Source organism: Bombus pascuorum, chromosome 5 (assembly GCF_905332965.1).
Source record: "Bombus pascuorum chromosome 5, iyBomPasc1.1, whole genome shotgun sequence".
Taxonomy (NCBI): domain Eukaryota; kingdom Metazoa; phylum Arthropoda; class Insecta; order Hymenoptera; family Apidae; genus Bombus; species Bombus pascuorum.
In genome coordinates, this window is record NC_083492.1 from 14386062 (window position 1) to 14403516 (window position 17455).

Genomic DNA, 17455 nt, shown 5'->3' on the forward strand with positions numbered 1-17455 from the left:
TTTTTCAGAGCTTCTGGAGATGAAAGAAAATACCAAACTTCCTTTCGACGGTGCCACTCGAATGCCAGGGATATTTCTTCAACTATTTCTCAATCGTCGATGTTTTCTACAGGAGAATTCCTCGCGGCTTTGCGATTCAACAGCGTCGCCAGAAAGCCGCATCTTTCGTCACAATTACTAAATCGCTGGCAGGAAATAATCTCTCTCTTTGTCCACGTGGTGTCTCGAAACGGCCAGATATTAATTCACCGCGATTAATCACCGGAATCTAGAGAAACAGCTGAGAATGGCGAACCTTCCAAGCAAAGAAACAAACATTAAAATAGCATATCTCAGCCTTTTTTGAATCGCGACTCCCTTTTACAATAGCCTTTCTTACGAAAAAGAAACTTTTAACAAGATAAAAGATACATTAGAGGTGAATCGAATATTTTAGAATTTTAGAAGTTCTGTTCAGATAAAATGTTGATTTACGATATTTTATATTGTAAACGAAAGAAAAGTGTACGCAGGTTTCTACAAATGGGAAATATGCATTGGGAAATAAATGTCTTAAGTTGTACACAGTTATCAAGTTTCAAATATTTATTTGTGTTTGTTAATAATTCTATGTTAAATTGTATTATTTGCTCTCCATTAAATTATTGGAAGTTTCTATCTTTTTCTAGTTTTTCTTCTTGCTTCGTTGCTGCGTTCGCTCGCAAATTTCATTTCTCCTATATCAGAAAGCATTAGGTTGAGACTTCTCCAAAATCTCCAATTTCAGCGAGATCCCTTTCAAGCATGTTAATTAATTACAAGATGCCTCTCAAATACTTCAAACTCTCGTTATAACCAATCTCTTCGGTTTTGGTCCGTGAAAAATTCTTAAAACATAATACGAAGACTCATCGAAAGCAAAACTGCGTCTGAATACAGATACGCTATGAATGAAATTTCGAATTAATAATCAAAGTTCTAGAATTATTTCTGATTATAGGATTCTTTTATAACGTTTGAATTTCTTTATAGGTTGTAGAACAAAATCCTTTTATAATATTTGCGCTTTACATTCTTAGAGCTTTAATAAATAAGGATTACCACTAATGTGCAAAAATAATATGTATGATACATTGATTATAAAATAATTTGTATTTTTCCGTTATTCATTATATTGCTTTAAAATATTTACATTCTTTAAACGATTTTTAATCGAGGAATTAATAACGAACAGAAGGTTTTGAATATAATATACAATGAGTTTATGGATGAAAATATTTAACAAGAGGAGAAAGGGTAATTATTCAAGCTCGCGTTTACGGGTGTACTTTTTTTCTTTTGGCGAATTTTATCACATTTATCCCGGACGTTGGTAAGGAACCACGTCTGGTTATACCGTAAAACCCAAAAATACTGGCTGACGCGTTCGTACGGGCTCTGCCTACGTTGCAGTTTGCATAATTACCCAATAAAAAAAGAACCTATGATGCTATAAAATAAATAGAGCGATTCTAGCACAACCTCGAAGAAACGCGATCTAACAAACGCAACCCCATAACAGTAATGAATTCTTTAATCCTCTGGTGTTTCAGCCTGTCAAATAAATTTTTTAAAAATCCCAGAATGCACTCGGAATTCCTTTAGATTTTCTCGATTTGAAATTCTTTTGAAAGATGGATTGAGTTATACTTAAATTTCTTAATAGGAATATTTTCATCAAAAATATTCGCGAAATATTCAAGAATAAAGTAAAAGAAGGCAGTAGGTTTGTAATAAATTTGGAAGGTTATGCTTCCGCATGTAGCGATGATTTTTCGGATCAGCCTGGACGCATAAGCGGCCCGGGTGTAAAACATACTACCCCCGAGGGTAAAGCGTACCCCTCATTATCCGCGTGTTCCGCACTTGAGTTACATCCCACGCGCATATACCCTTTATGTCAATTTGCATACTAAACTCGTTGAAACAACTAACAAGGATTCTGCTGGGGGTAGCATAAGCTACTAATATGCAAAATATTAAAAAGCCAATTTAGAATAAGTGAAAACGTACCCTACGCTCCTGTGAGAAGAACAACTACGATGTCAAATAGAATGATAATTCGGGGAAATTTTATCATACGTTTTATCATACCGCGAAGAATGAAAAAATTAAAAATAGAGAAAAAATAAATAGATAATTTATATTTGGTGTTTCTATAGTAATTTTCCATTATGATTGACCCCATCGTCTTATAATTTTGTATTCGATTTTTCTCCTTTTTTTTAAAGAAATTTTTATCTTTTGCAAGTAGTATACAATTATACAGACATTTTTCATATTGAAATTTTTTATTATAATTTACATGTATATATATGTATTCATTTTTTATAAATATAAATTATGACTTCATTTTATAGAAATTAAATTTAATGAAGATTTTTAACTTGGACCGATTCTTCTAGAGAGAGAATAACTTTAACATTTCTATTTGAAAATTAAATTTCTGACTTATAATAAGATTTCATCAGAACGAGTCTATAGATTTTCGAAGGGGTGTGCTCCGACAGCTGGCGCCACAGTTGGCAAACTTTCGTACTAAAATTCGTAGAAAAATGAATATATCTCGTATAAAAATTGTTCAAATCTTCGTTAATATCGTTAATTCGATTCCTTTATCTACCTTATTTTTCTTAAACGTATTTCATTGGTTTTTAGGTATAAAAGAACATATACAAGAATTCCCAAGAAATATTGAATTTATCATAACACAAAATTACAGTAATAAATACAATATAATATGCAATATTTGTCTAACTTATATCAACAATGTTGCCAGCTATTTTCTTCCAGTCATTTTCGACTAAAAATTTTTAAGTTTGAAGGAAATATAAACGAATTATCATTAATAAGCTTAGCTTCTTTTACCATTTTATCATGAAATTCCAATATCCAAAATGCCACAATGAACAAAGTTAAGACTCCACTAATGCTCTGTTACACTAACACAACTGTTATACTAATACAAAATAAACGAATTTCGAAAATTTGATTTCTACTGTGAATGAAGAAATTTCAATAACAAATACACGTTAAGGTATCATACAAGCATAGAAGAGATAGTTTCCGTAGTGATTCGTTAAATCCAGGCCATTAAAAGTAGCATAAAGCTGAAGTGTAATATCGAGTCGGAGGATCGATTGTCGTAGGGTACCGTGAACCTCGTCGATGCAATAACCAACGCGCCCCACGCTGTAGATAATCGTCTCATAATTCACATATCCAGCGTCATTATTATTCATACTTCGAGTGAGACCACGGTATGCGAAGGCAAATTGCCAGCCAGCGCTGGCAAATACCACGTTGTACTTCCATACGTAGCTACGTAGGAGTTTAGCTTTTCATTGAGCATTATGTAACGTTCCAGCTATGTGCAGAGTGTGCCACCCGTGAAAAGAGTTAGTTTACTTTAGAAGTTAATAACGTGTTAGACAACCGAACAGGCAAATGTAGTCTCTTGTTAAACCGACTGTACCCTCGAAATGCGTTTTACTATTTAAAACAGTTTTTACAAGTATCAAGCTAGGGTATGTCAACTGTCGTTTCATGCAATACAATTTTTATCGCAAGTGGAATTGCATCTAATTCCAGCGACTATCTTCTTTCTTTATTTCAGATTTTAAAGAATTATCAGTTTCGGAATTCGAGAAGTTTTAGAACGGTGCTGTTACGATTTCCTCGTTTATATATTCCTTTAAAATAATTTATGTAGTGAAAAGTTATTCAGGTGGAATACGAAACGTTATTAACCTTCCTCGAATACTAAATTTACGTTTCCAGAAACCTTGGTGATACTTTCTGTAAATTGAAGTTCATCTAAGAAAATGTTTTATTATAAAACTTCTTACTATTAAATAAACGTGATTTATTACACATTTTTCTACTTTAATATGGTTATCTAACAATTAGTGATAAAACAAAATTAAAGGGATGGTATTGACACGCCAGAAATACCAAATTTCAAAGAAATGACATTTCATATATGCATCGGCATGATATTAATTTTCGATGGAAGAGAAACAGTGAAGGAAAATCTGCTATTCGTTCCATAATTCCATCGCGATCCTGTAAATGTCGAGCGTCAACATGATCGATAATAATCGAGTGAAGAGGTATTTTATTGTTTCAATTAAATGTGAATTATGCAACGGAATGCGGTGGCGGGCTGGTCGATCATTTTTACCACGCACCCCATACGTTTTCCTAGAGCGGTTGATGGCCAGAAAAAGAACAGAAGGGACTTGAGCGATCACGCGAGCACCGTAAACGGTTATCGCATCACTCAACCGGAAGTTCACCGCTGCTGCCCGGAAAAAATAGCCGGATACGCACGTCCCTGTAATTATGCTTCGTAAAATTCAGGAGTTTTCTCGCGTGCTAGCCCAGCCAGATTGGATCGTTCGTGGGATGAGACCAGACGTAAAATTTAAATCCTTTTTGAGTGGCGGGGAGCCCTTTCACCGGGTTACGAGTAATTTCCCCTTAACTAACTCTGCAATTTCGAGCGTTAACTTATCGATCCAAGATTTACACGCGCGCGGATTATACGCTCCTGTCAATTACGATTCGAGTTTTCGATAGTTCCAACAACCATATTTTGTCCTTTTTCCCCACGTGATTCTTCGTTACTTTTACCATTGACATATGTTTTTATTTGAGCAGAATCATATTCTAATATCAATATTTTCTCTACTTTGTTAAAAAAGGTTTTATCCAAAGGTATTGCAATGCAATTAATCCATAAATTTTTTAAGACAAACGGGGCTCGTTGTTAATTACTGTCAATTCTTGCAAAGTAAACTAACAGCGATCTGTTTCATTTGTAAGGAAAATATCCCTAAAATTCACGAGGACCACGTGTTACAAAAGTCAGCTTTAGTCGTCGCAGAATAATTTACTTAAAAAATAAATTACTTTCAATAAGAAGATTACGAGAAAAATATTTCCAGTAGCTTTTACGTATAATTCGCATAAACTGCCACTAATTTTTGCAAGGCAAACTTTGCTATATTTTACCATCAGTCGCAAGCGCATCGAACTACACACGAATATGATGTCTCTCTGGATATTCAGACTGTCGGGACGTCTTTTTCTTCATGTCTTTCGATCATGTCTTCTATATAGTATTTCCTTCTCCGTTTCGACCGTGAGTAGTTCGATCGATCGTGAACGTTCACGAGGAACTGAATCTCAAGAAACAGGAATGGCGGATCTGTCCCCGTGTGGCAAATGAAAATATATCAGTGGCAGTCGGCGGTAGCCGAAATCAGGATGCGGTAGCGTTCTCATCAGCATGCGAAAACTTTGTTATTTGTTTGAACACGTTCAATTATGCATGCGCAATATGCTGACGGTTTTCAAGGGTGCAGAGGGCGGGAAAAGGGGTGGTCAAGGGAGGCACGAGAGGGAGGTAACCGTGTGCCGTATTACGTCGCAAAAGAGGAAACGGCAATCCTATTGGAAGGGTGCGCTCTCGTTCGGACGTAATTGAAATGATAATAAAGCGCGAATGCGCAACAATGACTGCAACTTTTTACCTCTCGCGTTCCTCTTTTAAGGGTGGCGAATAATGTAGTAACAGAATGAAATTAGAGGAAATTTCTGGTCATTAATACAAAAAGCACTTTTGGTTGTTGCTGAAACAGAGAACATTTGGTATCTTTTATTCAATTAATTGTGGTTTCTTTACGAGTACATGGTATATTCTTTGTCACGAGAAAGAAAAAAAATGCGAATTAAAGATTTTTGAAAGCTTTAGCTGATATGAATCACAGCGCTTATTGCTTCGAATCAACTATCTATGATTTCTGAGGTAGGTAAAAGTGACCAAGATATTGAGAATATCGTTTTAAGTTGTTCTTGTTTAGTTTAATGAGGGTGTTAATAAAATTCGTTCAATTTGTATTTCTTATTAGCGTGACAGAAGAGATAATATATTTTAATAAAGTTTATAAGTAATATAAGAAGTTTCCGGAAATAAGGCTATCTTAAGAATTAAAAATTTGAGGTGATTTCTAGCGTAAAGACTTAATGATGAGAAAACAGATTTTTTAACGTTGAAAGTTTCATATAACAAAGCACGTTTAAGTCCAAAATTAATGCAAGAAATAAATTACGTACGTGCTTGTAAAGAGATAATATATTGCTTGCCGTATATCTGAGACCGCTATCTTCAGCACTACAACGTGGAACATAACAAATGAACAGCTGTACTATCGTTTACCTTACATTTTCTTCGCATCTTTCAACTAGAAATAATCGCTATGTACTTATCCTATGTAAAACGATCGGTTCAAAACAGAATAAGATTATTAAATTATATTTCTATTTAATAAAAATCTATAGCAATAAGATTTCAATCAAAAAGGTTGTAAAAACAAATTTTGAAATAACAAGATATCTTTTAAGCATGTAAACAATTTTCTACAGAATATGATTGCCTGAACTAATTAAATTCAGACAAATAAGAAATTTAATGTATAATTATACATAATTAACAAATTCATTGTAATATTAAATCTAGGACGAATTCCTTGTAGCATAAATTAATTCTTCAAAGTTCGAACAATTTGCCAATGATAACTCATGTAATAACGCGGCAAATTCAAATTTTTCGCATGCTTCAATCAAATACATTGAAACATTGAAGCTTCCTCACAAAATAAAAACAACCCTCGAGAAACCAAGCGTAAATAGACTTTTAACCGCTGCTAACAAGATTCCTATTGCCTCGTATATCTCAATTTCAGTTCTGTTTGCAGCTGCCTTGTTTCCAACACTCTATCAAACGCCATCAAACAGTCTTTACCTTCTCGAGCTACGTCACGTCACGAGATTACTATGCACTGGGCCAGCTTCGCGCATCGTTAGCCGACTGTTCACCCGAAAGCGTGAACTGGGTCATCGCGAAGGAAACGAGGGGACGGTGGATTCGCGAATCGGCCAAGTATTCGAAATTATTTCCTTAGCGAGAGAAAAACGGGCAGAGGTCGGCGGAAGGGAATGAGAAAGGGAACACGGAAGGTCGACTCGGTTCCCGGCATTCCACGGAGTCCAGCAAAGAATTCAATATGCCTCAGTTGACGACGATGAAGCGAAGGTAGGAATCTCGAAACTCGGTCACCTCGTTTCCAATTGACCGGCTCCAACCGCTCGTCTCGATTCCCTGCGGACCGGGGTTGCATTATGCGAACTTCCTGCAGATTAGTTGTCGTCAAGTTTAATATTTTACCAGGTGATTCCGCGTCGACCTGGCTGTTCCGCCAACTACCACTACCTGCAAGTTGTGTATAGAACAAAGCCATAGTTTCCTCCGAATATTGCATTCCTTAGAAGGAGCGCGCGTAGATTCGATAGCGGTCAATATCGACTAAGATTTTACATTGATTAGGATAGTCTTTAAATGGATATTTTGAGTTCATTAAGCAACAGATCGTTAAATTGCAATCACGTACACGGATATGATCAAATGACTACTATCGATTCAGCATTGGTAGGATCAAAATTGGTTCTGTGTAGATTGCAATGGAGAAATCCTTTCAGCTTTGATAGCAAAAGTAGAAAACGCGGATGCGCGGAATTAACGCGCGTACATTTACACCTGAATACCTGAGCTTGGAAATTGTATATAGGATACGCACGTGAATGGAGTGCTCAAGTGCAGACACGTGGCATGTCGAGACCTTAATAGCTCAGTCTCACGACTAAAAGGGATTCGTGGTTGAAAAGCACCGAGGGCGGTACTGGTCAGACTGTTAGCAGCTGCATTTTCAGTTGTTCCACACATTCAATTCACCCTTTGATAGCGCTGACCCAGATTCGGCTCCGAGCAGACACGTCGAAGAGCAATCGATAACCTCTTTCTACGCAATTAACTACTCCTAACTCGCTGCCGGCGCTCTTGCCCAGAAAAATTACAAGCAGATGTGCTTTAGGAAATTAGCAGCTCTTACTGTGTTTAGTGGTTAGAGGAAGAATATATTTTTCTGTGTTTATATCGAGTTTACTGTCGTAAGAATAGGGAGTATGATGGTATCTCTCATTCTCGTTACTTCATTTTGTATTATGTTTGATTGATGGTTGTGTACCGTGCTTTATCGATCACAAGAGATAAACGTGATAAGTCCATTTTTGTAGTTTTCTGATTTTCAGCGTGTAATTCGCTGAATGCAAAGAAAAGCAAAAGATATAAGAAATTAAAAAATAGTTGATAAGTTACGAAATTTTGTAAATGAATAAAACCTCAAATATCAAATATGAATAAAATATCAAATTAAACATGTCTCTTTCATCTTCTTGGATTCAAAATTATCAATATTCTTATGAATAATTCTGAAGATTGAAAGCTATATTTGATTTCATTCATTCTAAACTTAAAACTCTAGGAACATTTTAGAAGACGTAAGGTGAAGGTTGCATTACGTATGCACAATTAGGAACGCAAGGTCGGCTGTGAATGAACCCATACTTTTCGACACCTTGAACCTCAAGCCAAGCGTTCGTGCCACAACCTTCTCCTAGGAACCTTCGAGAGACACATTCGCAGCCAGACCGCACCGTTATTACCAGCGATAAATCGCCACCTTTAATAAGAGTTCGCATGACGTTCCAGACGGAAGCCAGAGACGCCGGCGTCGCAGCTAACGTCAACTAACGGCCAAAGAGAGTCGTGATATCAACTTGACGCGAGAACAATGCGATATCAACCATTCACGATAGTTTGTTCCTACGATTGTAAGACCAGTTTTAGGAGCATTTTCTGTCGATTTACTTTATCATAGATAAAGGAAAGAAGATAAAAAAGTGTTACTTCGCTCTTAGAAGTTGACTTAGAAGTTTGAATAGATAAATGGAATTAGTATTTCGTTTATAAAATTCCTAATAAAATCCTATTATAAACGATATTATTGAACGTAGCTCCATTTGAAGTACGATATTAAAGCTTTCTTTCAAAAATGATTTATACACGCACGTTACGATAACAGCTTGTGCCGATTTGTGTTCAGTGGAAAGAATAATAAACAACAATTATGAATTACAGAAAGGTTTCGTTTGTCTCGTACAGTGAACGCAGCTGCGAATCCTCAACACAGGAAGCGTTATGCTGTGTGGAGCTGCGCTAGATTAACAATTCTTGGCGTTTCAGTGTCGCTTTGGATGCGTTGACGCTACTTCAGGCTAGCTTCAAGGCTCGACTGTAACGAGCTTCAGGATTGATTAACCGTGGCGTCGAGCGACGCGCGAGCAACTCTACTTCTGCCAAGTCTGGGCAAACGAGTCGACGTCTCGATCCCCTGGCGAAGGATCAGCGGAGCCTTAATTACGCTTGATTAATAGCTTCTTCGACGGATTGTCGGCTGACGGAGACGGCTGTTTAACGGAGGTCTACCATAATTTTTCGGTGAGACTGTTCCCTCGGCTAATTTTCGGTACACCGCTTAAAATAAAACGTCACGAAGTGGTTAGTCTACTCGATTGATGGGACAGAATCACGACGATACGTTTTCGTCTTTTAAAGTGTCCCCTTTGATTGATTGCCTGGTTTTTCCCTTTGTTACGAGAAGATTGCCTTTTATCTAACTTTGATTAAATTTTCTATACAATGCGCTGGAATTTTTTGATCGACAGATAGAATCTCGTTGTTATCCTGTTGATATCCGTTGATCTCGAGGTATTCTTAATCGAATTTCATCATTTTGTAGCGCTCATTATTATTTTATAGGAACACCAGAATAATATTCATACGTCGTGCAAAATAATATAGTTTTGGTAATTGGATAAATCCAACTAATAGTTGCGAATTTTGTATGTTTCAATCTCGTCAATGGTCCACTGCTTATCAATATCATATTGCATTGGATAGATGTAAAGATGTGTGAGAGGTGTTCCTTAACGTTTTTAGCAACTAAGAAACAGATTCATTCTGTGGATTCATTCCACGTCGTCTAGAGAATACAACAGCTACTCGAACATGTAAGAAATCGAGCCAATATTATTCATAGACATTTTAGTGAGAGATGATTAAAGTTCTCAATCTCTGTTTCTCTTCGTTAAAGTGCTGTTAAAAGCGGATATATTATTCTCATCCTTTATATAAATTTTACGCTAAAAATATTTTTAAGATCATAATAATTTTGTTATTTATAAAACCAAATGCTGTAGCATTACCTGCGAAGCATTTTCCGCTTATGTCTCGATGAACGAAGCGGTAATTGGCAACAGGCCACAAAGCAACCTGAAACTCGCGAATACAGCGATTCGTTCAATTTCCGCGACTCAAAATCTTCATGAAATTTCCAGGGACGAGACGACCGCACTCTTTTCTCGAGCGGTGGTCTTTGATATCTTGCTGGTACAGGAAACGTTTCAAAGGAGAGGGGAAATGACTTAGCTGTAATCTTCCGTTTTTCAACTGCGAAGCTCGTCGAAACGGCCGGCTATAGCACCGAAATAGATTACAAACGTAATATTTCAGCCGCCATAAATATTCTCCGTTAAAGTTGCCAGAGCTTTTCACTCTCGGTGCTCTTTCGTTGGATCTCTCGGATGTTTCTTTCTAAGCAGAGGGCGAGAGAGGGAAAGGGAGTCTTTCGCGGAGTGCTGGTCGCCAACGCCGCGATCTAATTGGGATAAGACGGATTTTTGTACCAGGTGGTCCTTAATTGGTCGGCCATCATTACGGGTGGTCTCGCGGTTCTAATTACTGTAGTCCACGTTGCGCAGACCTTTATACGCTTCTGCACACCAACTCTCGAAAGATTTTCATGAATGTAGAATTATTTATAACGATCGCCACCACTTCGTTGACACTCTATTGCTTGTGTGCCATTGTTTCGAGTTACTTTATTCGAGCGTTTGGTATTTTAATTTTAGATTTTTTAACAATTCGGCGACTTTTGATTTATTATTGAGATTATTAGAAATATAGTTTGAGTTAGATGCAGTATTTATTTTCTGGAATTATCACACTATAAATTTACGTTACGTAGTAAGAGACTCAATAACAGTAGTTTACAATAAAGTTCAGGATTCGCTGTTATGTGTATCATTTTCATGTAGATCATCTTTTTATTATTTGAATAAAGTGGTTCCTATCTGATCTATAAGTTGGAAAGGAAACAATCCCAGAATGTTATGGTAAAAATATTTAGATACTTCTAAAATACATTATAGAAAGTTTCTTAAAATATCTTAAAACAATTTGCTTTTATTATATTTGAAGTATCTATTAACCACTTTTAATAGAATATTTAATAGAATATTTAACACTTTTAATAGAATAAACATTTATTGTTATTATTTATATTTAAAAAACGTGTATAAAAATTTGACAATAATCTACATAAAACATAAAAGTTTTAGTTTCATTCGTAATTTATAAATCTTGCAGATCTTTCCGTTTACGAATAACAGGTCAAAGTTTAACAGTAGTGATAATAATGAAACATATTTTTGGCTCGTCATTACCACTGCTATGACGCTTGGTTCCATGGTTGAATCTCCGCCGATCCAAAGATCACGAATACAACAAACGCAGACGTTTGAGCAATAATATTAATCCAGAAGACATACCTCCACTTTACCATAGTGTGCTACATTATTAATATAATACGTGAGATCAATAAGAATAAGAAGAATGAGTTCAAAAAATTCACGATAATTACACAGTGAACTTGAAAGAGGAAATAGTACAAAATTAATTGTTTTATTCGAGAAGTAATGCTGTTAAATTAAATTTGACAAAGAAATTAGTCAGAGTGTTAGAAGATAATATTTATGTATAACGAACGTTCGAATGATTTTCAATTGTATTTCAAGTACTCTTTCCTTTTTCCTTCACTTATCACTAAGCTGTGAATATTTATGCTTCTATCGATGTATTTCTCATCATATCTAAACGTTCCTTTATTTTTTTTATACCATGTAATTTTTACGATCAAATAACTTCCTCTATTTAGAAAAGTAAATTCTATGTTCATCTTACCCCAGTTTCCATAAGCGCGCCAACCAAAGCAGGCAGAATAAACGCAGAAATTGTCCCTGGAGTATTTGTAATGCCCATTAAGATTCCAGCATAGTTTGGTGCCAAATCATTGTGATTGGTGAGATGTCCAACAAAAATTACACCGCAGAATACTATGCTCAGTATTAATAATATTGTGGACCCTACGCGGTCGCAGCCGAGATAAGCGATTATAATAAGACATATACTCGGTGGTATACAACCTGTAACGTTAACGGATAATTGAAAACTCATAGGTTGACATATAGGACATATAGTTTGACGTATTTATCATATTTAACGTAAAAATGAAATCATTTGTGTTATTATGAATACATTTTACCTAAACTTGTAAATGAAAAAAATTTATAAAATTGAGATATATTATATCGAATATAAATTATATAGCGAAACTCACTTATAAATACTGCAAGTTTTCTACCACCTGTCTGTTTCCAATAATTCTTTTGTCTGCCCCAGTCCAGTAATTTACCAAACAATGGGTTCATTATTGCATTTATCAGATATGGTGAGCAACTCAGGGAAGCATTCTACGCAAGTAAATAAATACGTTGACGACTGAATGATTCAAAACTGTACATATAATTTACTTTATCATTTATGTAACATCTTTATATATTATTTCATAATTATTTATATCGCTTTTGTATTGTGATTCGAAATTCGATGACGAATATAAAGTTTTATTTACCGCTGTAAATTCTTTGCTCAAAAAGATCCCAAAAGTTCAAATGAATTTTATAAAACGAACTATTAACTTAAAAGTTATCATGTAAATTAAAGGAATGATAATGTAGCCATTATCCTTGTAACAATCAAAACAATATTTTAGCTGAGATATTTTAATAAATTATAAATAATAATAAATATATGTGTCTTATAGTACCTCCTAGCTAATTTAAGTAACTCTACCATTGGGTTATTCGAATCACTTCCTCGTTTTTGATATTTTTTGCTTTCTGGATCTAACGTGTACACGATATTTTCTCATTCTTCTGTTATTGTATTAAGTACTAATGGAGTCTCAGAATATATAACAAGTTTGATCATTCCATGTAAAAGTTCAAAATTGAGTTTCAAGTTTAGGTGATAAATAATCCTATATTATTATACTGGGTGTCGCTATTTTTTCCCGTCACTAATTTTTTGGAGATCACTAACTTTTCCTGTAGGTCCTACGAGTGAAAATAAGAAAAATATTTCATATAAACATACATAAAAATGTTCTATCAAAGAATTATAACAGAAATTCGAAATGACAATTGGCTACGTTTACTTGCGTTAGCTTCATTTCAAAGTGCCATCTGTTCAAATACAGGCTTGATATTTTGTCAGAAATAGAATTTATTACATTACGAATTTCACGTCTATTTCCTTTAATGTTGTCAAACGTATCATAAGCTTCTTGCGCTAACTCCTCGCATGTATCAACGACTTCAAGTATCGAACGTAGCTTGTGTAAACAGATCAGATAAACATTGCCAATCTGTTCTTATGCTATATCGAACGAAAACCAATATTTCGTTGTTATTTTGATTTTTTGTTATAATTTTCTAACAAAGCATTTTTGATCCTACGTTTTTTCCCTTTTTTTCTTACTTTTACTTGTAGAATCCGCTGGCAAAGTTATACGGAGAAAAGTAGGGACACCCTGTATATTATTACCAAACTTACCGATTTTATATCGAACCTGAGTATCTTGTTCATATACAGAGGCAGTTGTGTGAGTAAAAAGTACCAACAGAAGTTCCCAAAAGTATTCGTATAAATCAGTGCCCAAAAGGGTACCGACGTGAAGATGGCTTTCCATGGAACGTCCATGTGTGCAGATTCAAGGCCTCTGTGCCCATAAGAGGTCACAATGAGTTGCCTTTCCTTTTCAGAAATGTACTTTTGCGTTTCTGGATTGTCAGCGAAAAACCAATAGAACAGGACACACCAGATCAGTGGCAGTGTACCGTGAATGTAGAAAACTGCCTTCCATCCGAAGCAGTCGAGTATCAGGCCAGAACTCAAGATGGAGATCACGGTACCAAGCGATGTTCCAGCGTAGATGATGGCGAACCATGTGCTTTTTTCTTCGTAAACAACCCATTTGCCAACGAGGACGTTCACCACAGGTAGATGCGCTGCGCTCACTAGGCCCGTCAAGAATCTCACGACATAAAGGATCAGTAGCACGTTGGCTGCTGCTGGCACCAACAACGTCAAAAAAGCGTTCCCTAACACGCATATCAGCAGCACGTTCTTCGTATTGAAGCTGAAATATATCGTCGTTGATTCGAAGGATTAAAATTTTGAAAGTTTTAAGAATTCGAGAATTTATAAATTCGAAAGTTTGACAGTGCGTGAGTTTGAAGAACGCGTCATGAAGAATATAAATCTAAAGTGATCTAAATCACTGTACTGATTATGACAGTAGCGCTACATACGTATATAATACGTATAGACATAGAATATGTTGAGGAGATACTTAGTTATCGAATATCTTGATAGGAATATATTTATCACATAAAATTTAAAAACACTACTTTGGTGTTACACCATTTGATAAAAGATAATCCTAGTTTCATGAACGATCATTACTATTATTATTACTGCTAGCTACAATATCTCCCTTATCTCATTAAATAATCTCAGTCGACAGATTTTTGATAAGGAGACTTAAACTTAATTTCATACACAAAAGATATTCCATAGGAGAGTTATATTTCTGAATTACAAAATGTTTAATTTTAAGTTTCACTTACCGATCCGCGAAATATCCGCAAGGAAACATACCCGTGAGGTAACCAGCGAAATAAATGCTAACGACCAAGCCCTGCTCCGTTGTCGACCAATCAAAAGGACCATCTATATCGATTCCCGAAACGTCTTCGTCGCCAAAATCACATTCATAAGTTACATCGCCTGGAGTATTTGAATGCTTTTTAGATTTCACCATGCCAACGATAGCTGTCGCGATGTTGACCTTCAATCCATAGATGATCATGTTCGCGATGCAAAGCATTATAGCGAACAAAAACCTCACGATGTCCGCTATCATAATAAAACACAAAATTTATAAATATTTCTCGTCAAAATTCCTGAGAGATATATGATAAAGATTCGTGTCAAGTTAATTTTTGTGCGTTCACCGTTTTCAAGAAAATGTTTACTTTTTGTTATGATATTTAAATTAAAATATTCGCTGTTACGAAGCATGTGCTACTCGACATTTAAAATAAAATTACAATATTACAATAGAATATATAAATTTTTAAGTAACAAAGTATTTCTGTTTTAAGTAACATTCCAACGCACTGTTTATTTTTCTTTTTCTTCAAAATCATTTGGTTAAAGCGTACAAGGATAAAGACGCGACAGTTGTGGTAGCAGCAACGAACGTGTTAAACAGAAAGTAAATGTACGCTAACTATTATTCAAAAGTATTTATTTGGGTATTTTCTTATTCTTGATGCAATGATTCTTGGCAAAATTTATAATAACGAAATTGATACTTATAAACGTTATGAATGTTTTGTTGTTTCACAAATTTTTCTTCATTCTATAAGCATTTCCATTTTATAAGTTTCTAAGTTACGGCTAAAATAAGAAATATAAACCTAAAACCATCGAAACTAAAAAATTATGACTAATGTAATGTGACTGGTTGTGATTAGTAGAAAATTCGGGTGTTAAAATAAGATCATGAAATAGTTAAAATAAAAATGATAGCTCACGCATGTTTGTGTCTCTGTTTCAAGCTTGGAGATTTCAAACTTTTTACTCTTTTTGCTTCGTTACGTTGACGATCATCACAGCTCGATTCTACGTACGTCTTCGTGCAGTGTCTCTTGTCAGTTCTTGTCTCTTTTCGCATCGATCCGATCGCGAAAGTCGTTCTTTCTCTGCATTCGACGGCTCGACGACGACTATCGAATTATCGTTAACGACGCAGTCGATCGAAGTATACTAGATTTCTCGTTCTCCGGATATCTTCTTCGACACGACGCGTCGAGACGAGATTACGCGTGACACCGTGTGGTTCTGAACCGCGTGTGTCGCTTGTTTCCGAAATCGATGTGGATTTCGAGTGTCGATTCCGTTATCGCGCAATTACCACTCACTTTTCCTCTTAGTTGCATTATATCATTCGTTGGTAATGCGGTTTTTCCCGGAGATGTATGTACAGCAATGGAACTTTAGAAGTCACAGTGGAAATTTCATCGAAGAGAAGTAGAAAGTTTTATGGATAAATGATAATGTAGTCGTATAATTTTGACATTGTAAAGGGTGAGATTTTTTCACGTATGTATTTAAGAAAAACCATCATCTCGTTTATCAGAAAAGGAATACTTCGTAGATTATTTTTAAAAATTGCCAAAGTTTTATGTTACTAAGAAAATTAAATGCACAAATTTTCCAAATGTATATAATAAAATACTTTGAAATTGCCAGTTGATGGCAATAAATGTATGACGAGATGGTAGAAACATAATATTAAGAAATTATTTCTTTTTTTTTGCTCAAGGAGAAAGTTATAACGCATCTAGAAAAAATTTAATTAGAACGACTTTGATCAGACTAATAAACGTATATCTTTTCTAAATTTGACGAATTACGAATAAAGCTGTTACTCCTCAAAATAGTATCCATTTCTCATCATATTTAATCATAAAATACAGAATTATTTTCTGTATTTTATGAATGAATTACAGTTATTAACATGACTAATCTGACATCATAAATCTGATTGTTTTCAGGAAGTTAAACGTGTCTGCAATTGAAATTCCCACGACACGTGCATGTTTATTCGATACTTATGACGAATTATCCGCTGATAGGAATCGCTAATGTCACTAGATTCATAGAGAATGCGGTGGAAATGTAACGTATATAGTAGAAACATTCAACAGGTTGATGTCGCACAATAAAAACTTTTAAGCGGTCGATACTTCTTTAAACATCGCAACCGACGTTAAATAAGAACGATGTTGCCACCAGCTGAAACAAGGTCAAAGCAATGAAATCCTCCGAACACATAATTTACCCACTGAGCAAAGAGTTCACTCTGAACAAATGATATATATTGTACAGTTTATAGATTATTGGTGTCCTTGAGTTTTATTATGTCCGCTTTCAAGATCGTAAATTTGATTCTTTTCGACGAACAATGATTGTGTTACTTTTTAGTCCTCTTTTATGTAAACTAGAAAACATTGTGGATACTCTGGATAGAAAATATTATTTTATATTTTAATTGTTTCTCCCTGATACGTAAAATATTGTTCTTTGCGAAAATCGGTAAAATTCTTTCAACGTTCTCTACTTCTTTCTCCATCTCCTTTTAATCGTAGAGAAAATATTGATAACATATTGATAACATAACGCTTTTTCTTATCAACTCACTAGTATCATTAATTACTAAATTAT

The 17455-nt window shown here is 35.1% G+C and overlaps 2 protein-coding genes across 7 annotated transcripts in view; one reads left to right on the top strand and one right to left on the bottom strand.

Moving 5' to 3' along the window:
* LOC132906909 (teneurin-m) overlaps positions 1-17455 on the top strand; it is a 657480-nt gene that overhangs the window by 119788 nt on the left and 520237 nt on the right. The gene's annotated exons all lie outside the window — the stretch shown is intronic.
* On the bottom strand, positions 11266-16187 carry LOC132906885 (sialin-like). Of its 2 annotated transcripts, XM_060959479.1 has the most exons (6): positions 15763-16187; positions 14791-15079; positions 13715-14300; positions 12438-12570; positions 12002-12243; positions 11267-11609 (listed from the first exon to the last, which is right to left on the bottom strand). In XM_060959479.1, the coding sequence occupies exons 1-6, from the start codon at positions 15764-15766 to the stop codon at positions 11490-11492; spliced, it is 1374 nt and encodes a 457-aa protein (XP_060815462.1). In that variant the 5' UTR covers positions 15767-16187; the 3' UTR covers positions 11267-11489. The 2 variants fall into 2 exon arrangements, with proteins under 2 accessions (XP_060815461.1, XP_060815462.1); XM_060959478.1 differs by lacking the exon at positions 15763-16187 and having other exon boundaries at positions 11266-11609; positions 14791-15086.

Coding starts and splice junctions, on each gene's coding strand:
- LOC132906885 (XM_060959478.1), bottom strand. CDS start 15,086: ATGATAGCGGACATCGTGAGGTTTTTGTTCGCTATAATGCTTTGCATC. Junction 12,571..13,714: donor TCAGGTTCGATATAAAATCG/GTAAGTTTGGTA, acceptor TTACTTGCGTAG/AATGCTTCCCTGAGTTGCTC. Junction 11,610..12,001: donor GCGCGCTTATGGAAACTGGG/GTAAGATGAACA, acceptor TTAATAATGTAG/CACACTATGGTAAAGTGGAG.